Consider the following 14,752-nt stretch of genomic DNA (forward strand, 5'->3'; position numbering starts at 1 on the left):
CCCATAAGGTTGCCATCAATAAATATTTCTATGAAATTAGTAGTTTTCCTTAACTGCTTTTATGTGAGAGAAAACACACATAGGTACATAATTACAAGCGCATGAGGTTCGTATTTCTCTATGTACATTATTGTACATGCACATAGCACTAAGTCACAGATTAGGTTATAGTTACTTGTAGTAACTTACTACCACGTTGCATTAAAACAACACATATTGCAATGACATTCTTCGATTATACTGAATTTATAAAACTTGCATAGCATATTAATCGTCACTAAAATAGTAAAATTTTTGAATATCATAAATATATTATATTCTGTAGTTATATTTCCTTTTTTAGTAGTTATTCTAGAATTTTTAATGGCTACACTGATACATTGACATTCTGTCTGTTTTCCGGCCTTCATTTTCGGCTGTCAGTTGTTCTTTTCCGGTTTACCTGTGGAGTACGCGAGACGTATGTTGATTTTACATCTTGAAATATCTATACAATCTGTGATATTAGTGTGTAGTTTTTAATAAATTTGTGAATATTTATAGTGTAATTGTTATCCGTACGTTTATTTCAGTTTTTGAAAACGAGTTTTGATTACAGAGACATGTTTATCGTGACGGGTCTCAAGTTCCTTTATTTGTGGCCAGACCGATGATGTGACTTCTGATCAATGATCATTGATTTTGTTGCTAGGTCTGCCACAGGCTTCCCAAGATGGGCGCGTACAGATACATTCAAGAGTTGTACCGCAAAAAGCTGAGTGATGTTATGCGATTTCTGTTGCGTGTGAGGGTATGGCAGTACCGCCAGTTGACCCGTATGCACCGTTCTCCTAGGCCTACCAGGCCCGACAAGGCTAGAAGACTGGGATACCGCGCCAAGCAAGGTAAAATGCGTTTACTCATCACTTAAAAACACATGTTGTGAAACTAACCTAACCTCTCAACTGTCACGAGTGTTCTTAATCCTCATTTTGATAAACGTTCATCCTTATAACGACTTCTATTTCTGTCCAGGCTACGTTATCTTCAGAATCCGCGTGCGCCGTGGTGGCCGCAAGCGCCCGGTTGCCAAGGGAGCCACCTATGGCAAGCCCAAGAGCCATGGTGTCAACCAACTGAAGCCCACACGTAACCTGCAGTCCATCGCTGAGGTAAGAAATTATTCAAATACTTTCCTAATTAACACCTGGTGCAACACAGGTTATGAAACTAGTTTTCCAATGCATGGTTAAGTTCAGAACTTTATTGATTGATATGTTACAATAATTTTCAGGAGCGTGTCGGTCGCCGCTGTGGTGGTCTCAGAGTGCTGAACTCCTACTGGGTGGCCCAGGACTCTTCCTACAAATACTTTGAAGTTATCCTAGTTGATCCTTCCCACAAGGTAATTATTGATGTCATTTATACTCTAATCATTTTTCTTTTTGGGTAACTTGTGGTTCAACAATTAAATTAAAAAATAAGTTTACATTTCTAAATGATGAACTCTTATGTCATGCACCAATCTGAGTGTTTGTGCTGAATACTCACCTACCATTTTATCTGACACTAAGCTATAACTCCCTCAACCTACTACTTTTCATTACCAGTTTCTAACTAAACTTTTGTTCAACAGGCCATCCGCAGGGATCCCAAGATCAACTGGATAGTGAATGCGGTGCACAAGCACCGTGAGATGCGTGGTCTGACATCTGCTGGCCGTAGCTCCAGAGGTCTCGGCAAGGGTCACCGCTTCTCGCAAACCAAGGGAGGCTCTCGCCGCGCAGCCTGGATCCGCCGCAACACACTGCAGCTCCACCGCAAACGATAAACATTTACATTACCAAGCCAGTGACTTTCTATTTGTGTTGCTTGAAATTCAGATGGAAAGCCAGTGGATAATAAAAAATGACCTACATATTTGCTTCTCATTTTAATAAACCTATTTTCTGAATAGGTTGGACATGTAAGTATCATAGAACTTCTGAAATAAATTATTTGTTATTTCTTTCATCTAATTCATATCTAATTTCTTACCAGGTGACTGAGCTGAAAGTTGTGATTTCCTGTTTTCAGAAATATTTAGGTAATTTTCTTTTTTATTTATTAAATTGCAATTTAGACTCAACAATATTTAATATGATGATATAATGCCTAATGATATGCGCAACCCTGATTACCACGCATTTAAAACTTCCTTGGATGGCTGACCCAATCTGAGCATTAAATTGTGGATTTATTTTTTAGAATAAGGTGTTAAATATTTTTTCTATCTTCCACAGATGCAATATCATTGTCTGCTGGCCTGCACATCTCTGCAGTTGTAATAAAAAGGTGATTAAAATTAAATACCTACTTCAATCCAGATGTCCAAATGTAGTTTTGCTTACTTGTTATGTTTATCATATTTAACGAGGATACTAGATTTGGAAATAGAAAATCTTGTCTAGGTGAGGTTTTTGTTACATAAATTTTCAATTATCCTCAATCCGGCAAGAAACATTTGAATACTTATTTGTCCTTACTTGTTTATAAAAATTATCACATTTGTAATGGTTATCTTTTTATTTACAGGTAGCATGCAAGACAGCATTTGATACTTCCGTAATCCAGCACTTTGAGATTAATGTTTATTTCTTGTGAACTCATAATAAATTGATTTTCATTCATATAAATTATTTTATTTTTCACGCGATTGAGACTTCGCTATGCCCGCTTGTTGACGAGTATAATGTGACGTGTCAAACCCGTAAAAAAAACTATTAGGAATGTCAATATAGATCAAAACTAAGAACAATGGCTGACCTTAGTAAAACTACATAGTTCAGTTAAAATTTTAATAATTCTATGACCTTAAAAAGTAAATAACAATAAAAATATTCAGTAGCATAGAAAATCATCAAGTATGTAGATATTATGTATGATTGATCACTAAAATTTGGAAAGCCTATACATTTGACAAACTTGAAATTACAGATCTTAACTTATTGGTATGAACTCGAATTATCCGCACTTACATCTAAATAAATATAAACAATACATAACCTAATTTATTTACATTTTTGCTGAGACCATATACAACACTGATTTCGGATAATATGAAATAAACATTCCATAACTAGTGTGCCAAAGGACGGTAATGCAATGATTTATACACGGGTCTCACAGTACTATACACTTTGTGCAAGCTATAAAACATACATATTATAAATAATAAGCTGTAAAACATATCCAGCTAACACCACTCCACGCCTAGCCTTCACATTTTCTACTTTACAATCAGACTATTCTCCAAATACTCGTACATATTGGCTTCCTACGACATCAGCCGATATGTACTATAAAAAGGGCCTATATATACTTTCACTGCCTCTACACAAGACCAAAAATCTAAGAACACTCAAGTGTTTGCATTACACCATTGAAGTAGTCTTCAACGTTCACTTCACAACTACAGATGTTGCTCGAAATCGACACTTCATTACACATTAGTGTTGTTGTATTCGATGACGTGGAGAATTGTTTTGAATGCTTCACATATAAGAATGAATGCCCGAAACATAAATTACCACGAAACCAATGAATCTGGACGCGAGTATTTATCAAACTGTTTTGCATGGGTGGTTTGTATTGTACGTACAATACTATACTTGAATACCCCCACCGGGATCGAATACAACAATCTTTGTTAGTATAACAGACATACCCGTGAAACCGACCGGGATGGCGTAAGCGCATCTAATACGAAACATTAAGACTAATGAAAACGTCAACAAAACAGACTTCCTTTTGAAAAAAAATCAGACACAAGTCATAAATACTTAAAACTAGCTTTATACGGCATTAAAATTGCATCTGGGACCTTATAAAAACTTCATAAAGGTTATATGTATATTTTTTTTAATCGCTCGACTCGGCAACTCGCGTGCTAAAATATGTACCTCGTCTCATCTTGCAAATGACAAGTTCTTATGTGCTACGTGAAATAGATAATATATTTTCGAACGTGAGTTGAAAGCGAGCGATTCAAAAATAAGGCCCCGGACTCCCCGGATATTAAATATATTGTTTGTGCAAACAATAATTACTTTGATACAAACATAATTTAAGGCGAATCCAATTTTTAAGGACACGTTAGGTCGACTAAATTCCATTGGGGTTTCGTCATCCCGGTCCGATCAAAAATAGACCTTTACATGAGTCGTACTTTAGTCAAAGTGTAAAGAGAACAGTGGTCATCTAGACATAAGCCTGGTTAAACACGAGCGCTCTACAACGTACATAGATTCTCTCATCATATTTCAACAATTTATTTAGTAAAGCAATTCAGATATTGCTCGCCTAAAGCGGGTTGCAGACCAGGAACTAAGCTACGTTAGTATATCTTAGGTAGCTGACGCAGTTTTATAAAATTGTGTGCAGACTGCAAATTATATTCAAAACTGCGTCAGCTATCCCAGCTAAGCTAAATTAACTTAGCTCTTGATGTCATCCCGCTCTATCCAATGCACTTACATGAAGATTGTCCTACTGTTCTCTTATCATTCCGACTAAAAATCTGTAGCACGAATCTCCGTACAGTATCCGGCAGAAAATAATACACATCGAGTTTGAGAAAGAGACAATCGGTTAATTTCGGCTCCTTCAAGCTTTATCTGACATGTGACGTTTTGTCAGTGAACCGTCAGTCATTATACGAGTTCGATAGAGTACGCTTCTAGTCGAATAGAGATTTAATAGGTTCACAAGCGAGTAGCAAATGCTACAGAAAATTCAAGAACTTAAAAAAAACAAAGTCGGAACTGAAACACGTTCATCATTTAACATCTCCGAAAAAGACGAAACCGAAAATGCATTTGCAAGATTTTGACTATTATTTAATTATAAAAGATCTTAATTGTACTAACAGCGTCATACACGGGACTGTTAGCGACCGACAGAGATGAACGCTCTACGAAGCCGACACTATCCGGTTGTCTCTTTCTTAAGCTTGAAACGCATTATATTCTGCCGGATACTGTGCTTCGGTTTAGTTAGGCATCGGCGGCGGCGCGTTGACGGGCGCCTGTCGACGGTCGAAGTGAAACGTATCGGAGAGATACAAGCCGAAAATCGCCACGCTGTAGAACACAGTCAGCCCGAACAACGCCACACTCGCGCTCGCCGTGAACATGTTCGAATACTCGCATCTGTAACATACCCCAGTTGGCCATCAACTTACGTCACTAACTCCGACAACCATGCCAGTATACCAGGACTAAAATCTAAACCCACGTGCAAACATTTACAGTATACAAGTAAGAAAAATATCTAAATTCATGCGTAGAGTTCACATTTGGTATCAAAATTAAACTGGATAAGATGCTTCAAACAATGATATAAGAAACTAGAAAAACAGTAACGTCATTTCAGTGTATTTACTTTGAATAATAGGGCTAAAACTTGAAAGAATATATTTTATACAAACAATAAATAGTGAAATTTTATGGTCGAAATTAATTGTACACAATTCCACGTCCACAAAGCGTACGTATATTTTATCAGTCTTCAAATTCTAGAACAATCTAAGTATCTCAAAACAGGGTATGGTGTAAAGGATCGAATGACCAGCTGGGGTAACCAATAAAGGAAAAAGGGTTATTTTTTATTTGCCCAATTGGAAATTTTGTGCAGTCACACATTGATCGTTGAAAAAATTAGGAAGAATAAAAAATAACTCCGTATACAATACAATGGGATCGTAATATATGGGGAGATCATATAGTAGGAAAGTTACGGGGAGGCAAATGGGCTGAGGGAAGATCAATGACAGAATGTTGTAAAAGAACATATGCTACTTTGTAGTGCTTTTCAATCTAAACATGGAGATGTCAAACCAGTTTCCCACCACAAGAAAATATCTGAGTAATGTAACTTTAACCAATATTACTTTTTCCTTTTTCTCTTTCTTTTTGATTTTAAAAGGACATTCTGTTTTATGACTTTAAATAATTGTGCCACTGTTAAGAGCGAATACATGATTCTTCACCCAAAACTACAGTTAACAAAGAAAATGATAGTGAATGCAAGTGGATAAGTTAGGTAGGTACCAGCAACGATTATAGCGCCGTCTATAGTATAACCTTGCCTTCGCCTCCCCATTCACATCATCAAATTCTAGTACTAGTTAATTAGGAAAGTAATGAGTCGGCAGGCTTGCCTCGACTTATCAGCTCTCGTCACATTACCGGCGTGACGGGGCACAAATAATAATAATAAAAAAGTTTACGACACACATATTATACATTTACAACATTAAAATATACACACATTAATATTTAGTTGGAAAACATAAAGGTTTTAAGTTTACGCGGCTATTATCATAATTAAAACACATAATAACGTGATCATGGCACTTGCAACAGTGTCGAAATATCGGGAGTCTCATATCCCCATTTAAACGCGGTAAGAACCCGTTATTACGTGTTTTAATTAAAACATAAAGGTTCCGCAGCTCAACAAAAAAGGCCAGAGTTCAGTGAAAATTTACCCAGAGGGCAACACTGATTTTCAACCCACGCCGATCAACAATTGTACGAGAGACGTCACACCAGGGATGTGGCAAGCACTCGCTGTGTTGCGCCTCTTCTATATTTCAGTACGTTATAACTACTAGGGTCGCGGTAACGCCCCGTCACGCCATGGATGTGACGAGAGCTATAAACAACATGCAAAAAGCCATGCACAACCATACACAACTAAAGATTTAAGTTCAAACTTCTACGGTGTGGAGATGTAATTAACTATGAACCATTATAAATACCTGAAGAACCAGACGACGGTTAGCGCGACGGAGACGAGTGTCATGAGTATGTTCTCCAGGTCCCAAGCGCGTTCGGGGTGATGCCCTTCCGTAATCAGCTCGTGAGTCGTATTCTGCCCCTCCTCTTGCGTAGCGCGCGGCTGAAGTATAACCATAACGAAACATTATTGCATTTTTTTTTATTGCAGTGGAGCAGCGTGGTGGAGTGTGCGCCATACCCCCTCCGGTCGATTGAGGAGAGGCCTGTGCCCAGCAGTGGGACGTATATAGGCTATTTATGTTTTTTATGTGTGTTTTATAGTTTTTTTTATTACTAATGATTGCTATATCTGCAATTAGAATTTTTTTACTATGAACATAATTGTTATGAGCGAGGAATATAATATAATAATATTAATACTGCATTTAAAAGCCCTTTGTACCCACAAACCATGTACCCTCATGGTAACAAGGAATAATTGTAAAGAACTCTTACTACACTTCTACGATGGATTGGGGCTTGTGAGTGTATAAAATCACAAACACGTCCCGCAACTTACTCCTTAGGCATGTCGTAGAAACCGACAAGAGGATTGTGTCCTTTATAAAATATCAACCATTATATTAGGTGATGGGCTGATTTCACGTCATCATATAGTTCATCATGTCCATCTCGGAATTTCGAAAGTGGCTGCAGCTTTTCCTATTACTTGTGCTTTCCCACTCTAGTAGGGTTTACGGGCTGGAGTCTATTATTTATGCACAGTGCAGTCACACCCCGGACACTTCATACAATCAACACAGACACTACACATTGACATTATCGTACACGCGTATATGTGTGCGTGACGTTTGACACCATACGATTCAAGTCTAAACTTGTTCGAAAGTAAAATGTTCGAAAGGGGTGAGGTAAACTTAGCTCAGATGCTGGGGAGCGGAGAGTTGCCGTTCTATCATCATCAATATCAGCCGTACGACGCCCACAGCTGGGCATAGGCCTCCCCCAAGGATCTCCACGACGATCGGTACTGCGCTGCCCGCATCCAGCGGCTTCCCGCGACCTTCACCAGATCGTCGGTCCACCTTGTAGCGGGCCTACCCACTGAGCGTCGTACGACTGGCCGTTCTATACGTAGCATTATTCCTTATCCTAGGGTCAGTCTTAAGACCCAGATGCAACTCTGATGCTGATTACGACCCTTAGACATGAGGGACTGACTTGAAATAGATTTTTATTTCATTTGAGTATGTGTAAGACTCCAGAGTTTTATTTGAGTATGAGTAGTGATGTTCACCTGATTGGCAGTCCTTATAGGATGCACGAGGCAGTGCACAACTGCGCGGTCGTGCAGGCCGCAGGCGCGCAGCGTGGCCGCGTCGTCCAGCAACACGCGCCCGTTGAATATCAACCGCACGCGGCACTCCGACGACAGCTCCGTGGAGAAGTGACGCCTGAAATTTTTAGGATTACATATTTATTTTATTTATTGGGGATATTGTCGAAATCACTTTGTGAGACTGTCCTTTGTTTGGTAAGGACTTTTCAGGCTTGAATCACCTGATTGTCCGAGAAAGTAAGATGATTCCGTGCTTCTGAGGGCCGTTGGTCCCGGCTATTAGTCGCGGACGCAGACAATGCTGTCTATGTAAATAGACGTCGTACGGCTATTGGCCGAAACCCTCGATATAATTCGCCAACTATTGTTTGTGAGTGAGTGGACGTATGTGTGTCATCAGTGACTGAGGTTCTGCGAGGTGATGAATGATGTGTGAAATGAGTATTGATATTTTTTACTCTTTGTTTATATGTAGTTAAGTTATCCAACAGCCTCCGTGGTCTAGTGGTTAGAGCATTAGACTCACAATCTGGAGATCCGGGTTCGATTCCCGATGGGGACATTGTCAAAATCACTTTGTGAGACTGTCCTTTGTTTGGTAAGGACTTTTCAGGCTTGAATCACCTGATTTTCCGAAAAAGTAAGATGATTCCGTGCTTCGGAGGGCACGTTAAGCCGTTGGTCCCAGCTATTAGCCGTAAAAGCACCTCCACCAACCCGCAGTGGAGCAGCGTGGTGGAGTATGCTCCATACCCCCTCCGGTTGATTAAGGGGAGGCCTGTGCCCAGCAGTGGAACGTATACATATAGGCTGTTTATGTTATGTTATGTACATATTTATTGAACGCTTGACTCTGATTGTGAGGTCGCAGCACACCCCGGACAATTTATACAAAACACCTCGTTTTACACATTGACGTTATAGTACACGCCGCGCATCTGTGTGTGTGTCGTCTGACGTCAATATGATTGAAGACTAAAGTAAGACCGAAGGGGGTGAGGTAAACCTAGCTTAGCCGCTGGTAGGGAGCGGAGAGTTTTATTTGAGTATGAGTAGTGATGTTCACCGTTCAATACGTAGTATTGACTGTTCGCGACTTATGCTGAGCGAGGTCCTTTTATTCCGGACTCCACCGCAGATGATCGGGCCGTCAGTGCGTTGCATTTAGAATACTTAGTTATATTATTATTGTTTTTATGATTTTGGTTTGTTTTTCTTTTTGTTTTGGTATATATTTTTTTTGTCTATGTACTTATTGATTTCCGTGTGGTTTCTGTCCTGTGTTAAATGTAATGTACCTGTCTGTCTGTGTCTGTGGTGTCCGGAAGTAATAAATGTTTCTTTCTTTCTTTTTTCTTTAGTATTATTATTCCTTATTCTATGGTCACAGGTTCAAATCCCAGCCCGTACTGGGATTGGAATTCATGTTTGGATTTGGATCGTAAATGATTATCACGTGCTCAGCGGTGAAGAAAGTCAGACAGGCAGTTGCTTCTGTAAAAACCCGAACCTGTCGAGTTTTGAAGCCACCCGAAGGCCTCCATCTGTTATGTACTTACGTTTTAAAATCCTTAAGTAGTTCATCCAAACTGCCTTCAACTTCTTTAAGCGTGTCGTTCAGGTATTTCAACCTTATCAGTATCTTCCTAGTATCCTCCCCGCTAGGTTCACCAGGGTCGCCTGTGACGTCAGGAGTGGCTGCGTCCGGTTTCACACTATTATCTTCGCTTTTGACAGGCGAGCTGACGGCATTTGATGCGGTATTGGGTTCTGCGAATGAATTTTGGTGAAATTAGGTCTCTAGCCACAAATATTAGGATTTTGGGAGAGAGTTATATTTGTTTGTGTGTCTGTCACAATTATACTTGTAATTGTACTCACAAAAGCAATTCCAATTGGGATCAAGAGCTATCCCAATCAGAATCAAGAGCGATCCTAATCGGGATCAAGAGTTATCCGAATCAGGTTCAAGAGCAATGCCAATCAGATCTAAAAGCGATCCCAATTGGGATAAAGTGCTATACTAATCTGGTTCAAGGACTATCCCAATCGGGTTCAAGAGTAATACCAATCGGGTTCAAGAGCGATCACAATCGAGATAAAGAGTTATCCTAATCGGGTTCAAGAGCGATCACAGTCAGGATAAAGAGTTATCCTAGTCGGCTTCAAGAGCGCTCCCAATCGGGTTCAAGCGCGATCCCAATCAGTGTGAGTTACAAATGTGTATCCTACCTTGCGAGTACCAGTCCCTGCTGGTGTTCACGTCTGCCTCCATTGCGCTGACGATCCTGTTCATTTCTTCAATTTGTGCGTTGCTGGAAAGATCCAGGTCATCAGCCGGTTCACTCTCGTCGCTCGTAGAATCTGTGTTCTGTGTTGGGTTAGGCGCTGGAGACAATTGATAAGGAAAAATATGTTTATTATAATATAAGAAAATTCAACAGAACAAATTCATAAGACATGCGTGATGTTACGTTTTTTTACACAATGAACTTGTTTTAAAGTTGCTGACATCTTTACGAAAAAGCTCACGCGTATAAATTTCTTCGTTCACAATGATGGTTTGACAATTCGACCTGATTTTAAACTACACCTTTTGGATAGACGCTAACAATAGAACGACCGGAGTAAATCACACGATCGATAGGTACGTCTGGCAGCAGAAAACTTGTCCATCTGTGAGAATTCGATCATTAAAACTATTTCATAAGTAATTTCCTTAATAACCTTAGAGCTAAGCACAATTTTATTGCTAAAGACTAGAGAGTACTATAAAAAACATTCGATTACTCGAATATAAATTAGTTTAGAATATTCAAAGCAATTTAACAAAATGACGAACACGATTTTCGACGGATGTGTTATCGTATCCAATGAAATACAAACTGATTACAATATGTTCGTAATATTCTGTGGAACGCGACAAAGGAAACTATTTGATGAAAGATTATACACTTATCGTATTATATGTTTTGATATATACGATATTAAAACAGCTGGAAGTATTAAGTTATACAATATACATAAATGTTTGAATACACGATAGAGTACGGTCACGAGCATTAATATGTATACACTTTGGTACCATGTCACATTAACTTTTTTGACAAATTGAACTGTAAGTCTCACTAAATGTCAAATATGTTAGTGCGGCAGGGTTCTAAAGTGGGTACATTATATTGCTCATGACTGTACAACTAATCTTGGTAATTCTTAATAGTACTGATGTACAGTTCTATATTATGTTGCATTGTAACTGAACTAAAACACACAATGTGACAGTGAAATGTTACTAGATCATCGCCTACAAATAATGAATCACGTTAGCCAACACGTGACTCGTTTAGTCGACTTCTCTTGTAACTATAAAATCGGATATGATATTTGTTGCTGGCCGTCTCGTTGGCGAGCACTGTGTCGCACAGACACTCGCCACTTCTTCGTGACTTCCACTAGGACCAGCAGGATCTGCACCCGAACCGTGCCGCGGACGCATACAATGCTATCTATGTAAATAGACGTCGTACGGCTATTGGCCGAAACCCTCGATATAATTCGCCAACTATTGTTTGTGAGTGAGTGGACGTATGTGTGTCGTCAGTGTCTGAGGTTCTGCGAGGTGATGAATGATGTGTGAAATGTTTACTCTTTATTTGTTGTTAAGTTACCTAATTTGTGTCTCCGTACTTATATATTAAAGTCTCACTGCGCATTGGCGCTTCTGCACTGTGATGTCGTGAAATATAAATTACAAAATTCATAAAATCAGTCTGGAAATGGCTTCGTATTTCTTATTGCCAAAAGTTTCCTGGAAGAAACTGCTGCATGAGCAATAAGGCCGCCTGTTGTACCTTTGTGTATCTATTGTCCATATTTCTGTATCTTATGTCCATTGTGCTCAATAAAGTATCTATCTATGTATTATTGCCACTATATTAAGTCTCCTGGTGACTCAGAAAAATCAGGATGAACTATGTCAACAATTGGATTATATTTAGATAAAGATCCTTCGTTGATCTACAGTGTAATAACGGAGTTTATATTGCAATTGGGTAGTTTCCTAGGTGAAAGATAAATTATGAAATACTGATTACTAAATATCATCGACTAAAGAAATAATAGACACGACTACAGGTGACAGAAATGTTTTTTTTTTCTATTTAAGTTATTTATGAATTTTAATAAATAAATATGTAATAATAAGTGCGACATTATGTCACGTTTTTCTATGACGTCACAGGTTGCTTTTTCATACAAATTCCATAGTAATTTCGTGACGACGTTTAGTAAAAAGTAACTGATTAGACTAGTTGGAAACTACCCTATTGGTTGATAAGATATTCAGTCGTTGACACGTCAGGGATATAGGATATTAGGCTTCACGAATTGTTAATAAAATTATAAAAAGAAATTACCTATGTTATCTTTCCACAGCTTGGTATTACAGAGGCGGTTACGGTTTCCCAAGCGTTGGAAGAATTTAGTAAGTGACAAGCGGCGTGCGGTAGCATTTCATCATCATCTATTTAAGAGCCACGCTCTTGTCGGTGTAGCATTTAAAATACTCTCCATGTTTCCTTTTTAGAGAAAAATAGGGCAGAGGTTTCCCTCTTGCCTTCCGCCCCGCAGTACTCTGTCTGACGCAAGTGGGATGGCGCCCAGAGTAGTCTATTACAAAGCCATACTAACGGTAGCATTTAATGACGACAAATTATAACTAGGTGCCTGACATCACCGTGGCAGGAATCGATGATAGGTATGTGTGAAAATGTTCTGAGAAAGAAGTCGCCTGGGCGATCTAACAGGTGCTCTATCATCCATTATTAATTAAGCCGGGTCGAAACCATATAAAGTTTCACAAAAGGTGTATGCTTCGTGGTGGACATGTGAGTTTTAACCATTTTTATAAGGGCTCCACTTTAATGTGATCAAGCTCTAAAAACCGTAATAAACAAATTATATTGTCCATACATGTATAGTTTTTTATCAAACCAATAAAATTTGTCTTGGAACTATGTATGCACTGCTCTGATAGCCAGCAGACGTTCGTTCATCAAGAGTGTTTCCTTCACGTCCTTTACCACAAATCTTAAAGACTCCTTGGCGAAGTTTTATAGGGAATAGTTGGCTTCCCATCGACATCTCTTGGCAAGTTGGGACACTTGCCAAAAATATTTCACTTATTATGAATCATATCTCCCCCTATCCTCCGCCATCTAACTGTCTGTATGTTACAAACTTTGTAAGTAATTGAGCTTTCACAAACAACACGCCATCTTCGTCATCGTTTCACAGAACTCGGCTTAGGTGAGTTATGTTATGAGGTCGACGACCGACCTCACTCTCCCTAGAGCGTTTATTGAACCGCCAAATGTCCCTGAAGTGACTACGTACTTAAGGTCTCAAGGCTCTAAGTCCTTTTAAAATCCAGGTCCCATTGTATAACTATTGTGTCTGGAAACCTGGGCCTCAGGAGGTTAAGTAAATAGTTGTCGGGACCAACGGGTTAACGTGCCATCTGGATTTTGACACTCATAGTTCCGAGACGATCAGCTGATTGAGCTACCAATATCCTGTCAATCAAGTTATTCAGGTTATCTAGCTAACCAAGAAAAGTTATTTTTGTAGAGTAGAAGACAATGCGGCGTAAGCAGATATTCAATAAAAAGGGCCCAAGTACTCACAATCGATCCTTCTGTAGAAGTGAAGCCTGTTATTATCCAACATGGCGACATCCGCGTCGACGATGCTGTCCATCTCCTGAAGCGGTATCACTTGGGGTTCCCTGGGTTCCTCGGGGGCTGAAGTACCCGCTGCGCTCGGTGCTGTGGGCAAGTGGGTCACATTAGCCACGTACAGGGCACAGGCCACGGGATGTAGACCTTTCCTTCATTATACGACACTTGGAATGGGGACATCACCTGTAGACAATGTCCTTGAAAGTGTTAAGGTACTGTCCAGTCGCTGTAGCAAGAGACGAGCATTCAGTAAACCCGTTTTACCCGCGAAGGGTAAAAATATTTAGGTTATTAATTCCTAAATAAATGTTATTTTTTCACTTCAGTTCATTTCATGATCGGTTTGTTTCAACCAAGAAACATGATCACATGAGCCTCTCACGCCGCTTTCCTCGATTATGTCACACAGTCCTTTGTCGCAGTTAGTCCATTGATTAATCTGGCAATGTCGTCCATTTAGTCCAGCATAATAGTACCGACGCTGCCGACAATGCCGTGTCACCTCTGATAAATCTAAGGTCACCCTACATATGCTAGTTTGAGAGTATACCACTTTAATTTTCTGCTTTCGCGGTAGAATTGATAGCATACGTCCTCTTCTCGCAATATGTGTTAGTCATCATCATCAGCCCATTAACGTCCCCGCTGCTGGGGCACGGGCCTTCCCTATGGATGGGAGATCGGGCCTTAAACCATCACGCGGGCCCATTGCAGATTGATGGTTATTAGACTGCTAATGCAGCCGGGACCAACGGCTTAACGTGCCTTCCGAAGCACGGAGGAGCTCGAGATGATTTTTTTTTTTGTGGTCACCCATCCTATGACCGGCCTTTGCGAAAGATGCTTAACTTCAACAATCGCAGACCGAGCGCGTTTACCGCTGCGCCACCGAGCTCCTCATGCGTTAGTATCGT

General features: G+C 39.7%; 2 protein-coding genes across 6 annotated transcripts in view; one reads left to right on the forward strand and one right to left on the reverse strand.

The window, feature by feature from the left end:
- The first annotated feature begins 378 nt into the window (after window positions 1-378).
- LOC126370133 (60S ribosomal protein L15) lies at window positions 379-1,897 on the forward strand. Its single transcript, XM_050014882.1, has 5 exons — window positions 379-460; window positions 692-884; window positions 1,015-1,151; window positions 1,274-1,384; window positions 1,616-1,897. Exons 2-5 carry the CDS (start codon window positions 713-715, stop codon window positions 1,808-1,810), a joined length of 615 nt encoding a protein of 204 aa, XP_049870839.1. The 5' UTR covers window positions 379-460; window positions 692-712; the 3' UTR covers window positions 1,811-1,897.
- A 905-nt stretch (window positions 1,898-2,802) lies between these two features.
- The window catches only part of LOC126370084 (transmembrane and ubiquitin-like domain-containing protein 1), a 30,708-nt gene continuing 18,758 nt past the window's right edge, over window positions 2,803-14,752 (reverse strand). For 3 of the 5 annotated variants that reach the window (XM_050014798.1, XM_050014799.1, XM_050014801.1), the window contains exons 4-9: window positions 13,785-13,925; window positions 10,333-10,488; window positions 9,660-9,870; window positions 8,059-8,215; window positions 6,782-6,921; window positions 2,803-5,168 (exon numbers count right to left, since the gene is read on the reverse strand). In XM_050014798.1, the coding sequence (XP_049870755.1) occupies window positions 5,009-5,168; window positions 6,782-6,921; window positions 8,059-8,215; window positions 9,660-9,870; window positions 10,333-10,488; window positions 13,785-13,925 (965 nt within the window). In that variant the 3' untranslated portion in view covers window positions 2,803-5,008. The other 2 variants (XM_050014802.1, XM_050014803.1) reach the window with 2 other exon arrangements.

This window comes from Pectinophora gossypiella, chromosome 10 (genome assembly GCF_024362695.1).
Source record: "Pectinophora gossypiella chromosome 10, ilPecGoss1.1, whole genome shotgun sequence".
NCBI lineage: Eukaryota > Metazoa > Arthropoda > Insecta > Lepidoptera > Gelechiidae > Pectinophora > Pectinophora gossypiella.

Bases quoted from the DNA above. Each gene is read 5' to 3' on its own strand.
- LOC126370133 (XM_050014882.1), top strand. From the start codon at position 713: ATGGGCGCGTACAGATACATTCAAGAGTTGTACCGCAAAAAGCTGAGT. The intron at 885-1,014 runs GTAAAATGCGTT...ATTTCTGTCCAG, and splicing joins GGGATACCGCGCCAAGCAAG to GCTACGTTATCTTCAGAATC. The intron at 1,152-1,273 runs GTAAGAAATTAT...AATAATTTTCAG, and splicing joins ACCTGCAGTCCATCGCTGAG to GAGCGTGTCGGTCGCCGCTG.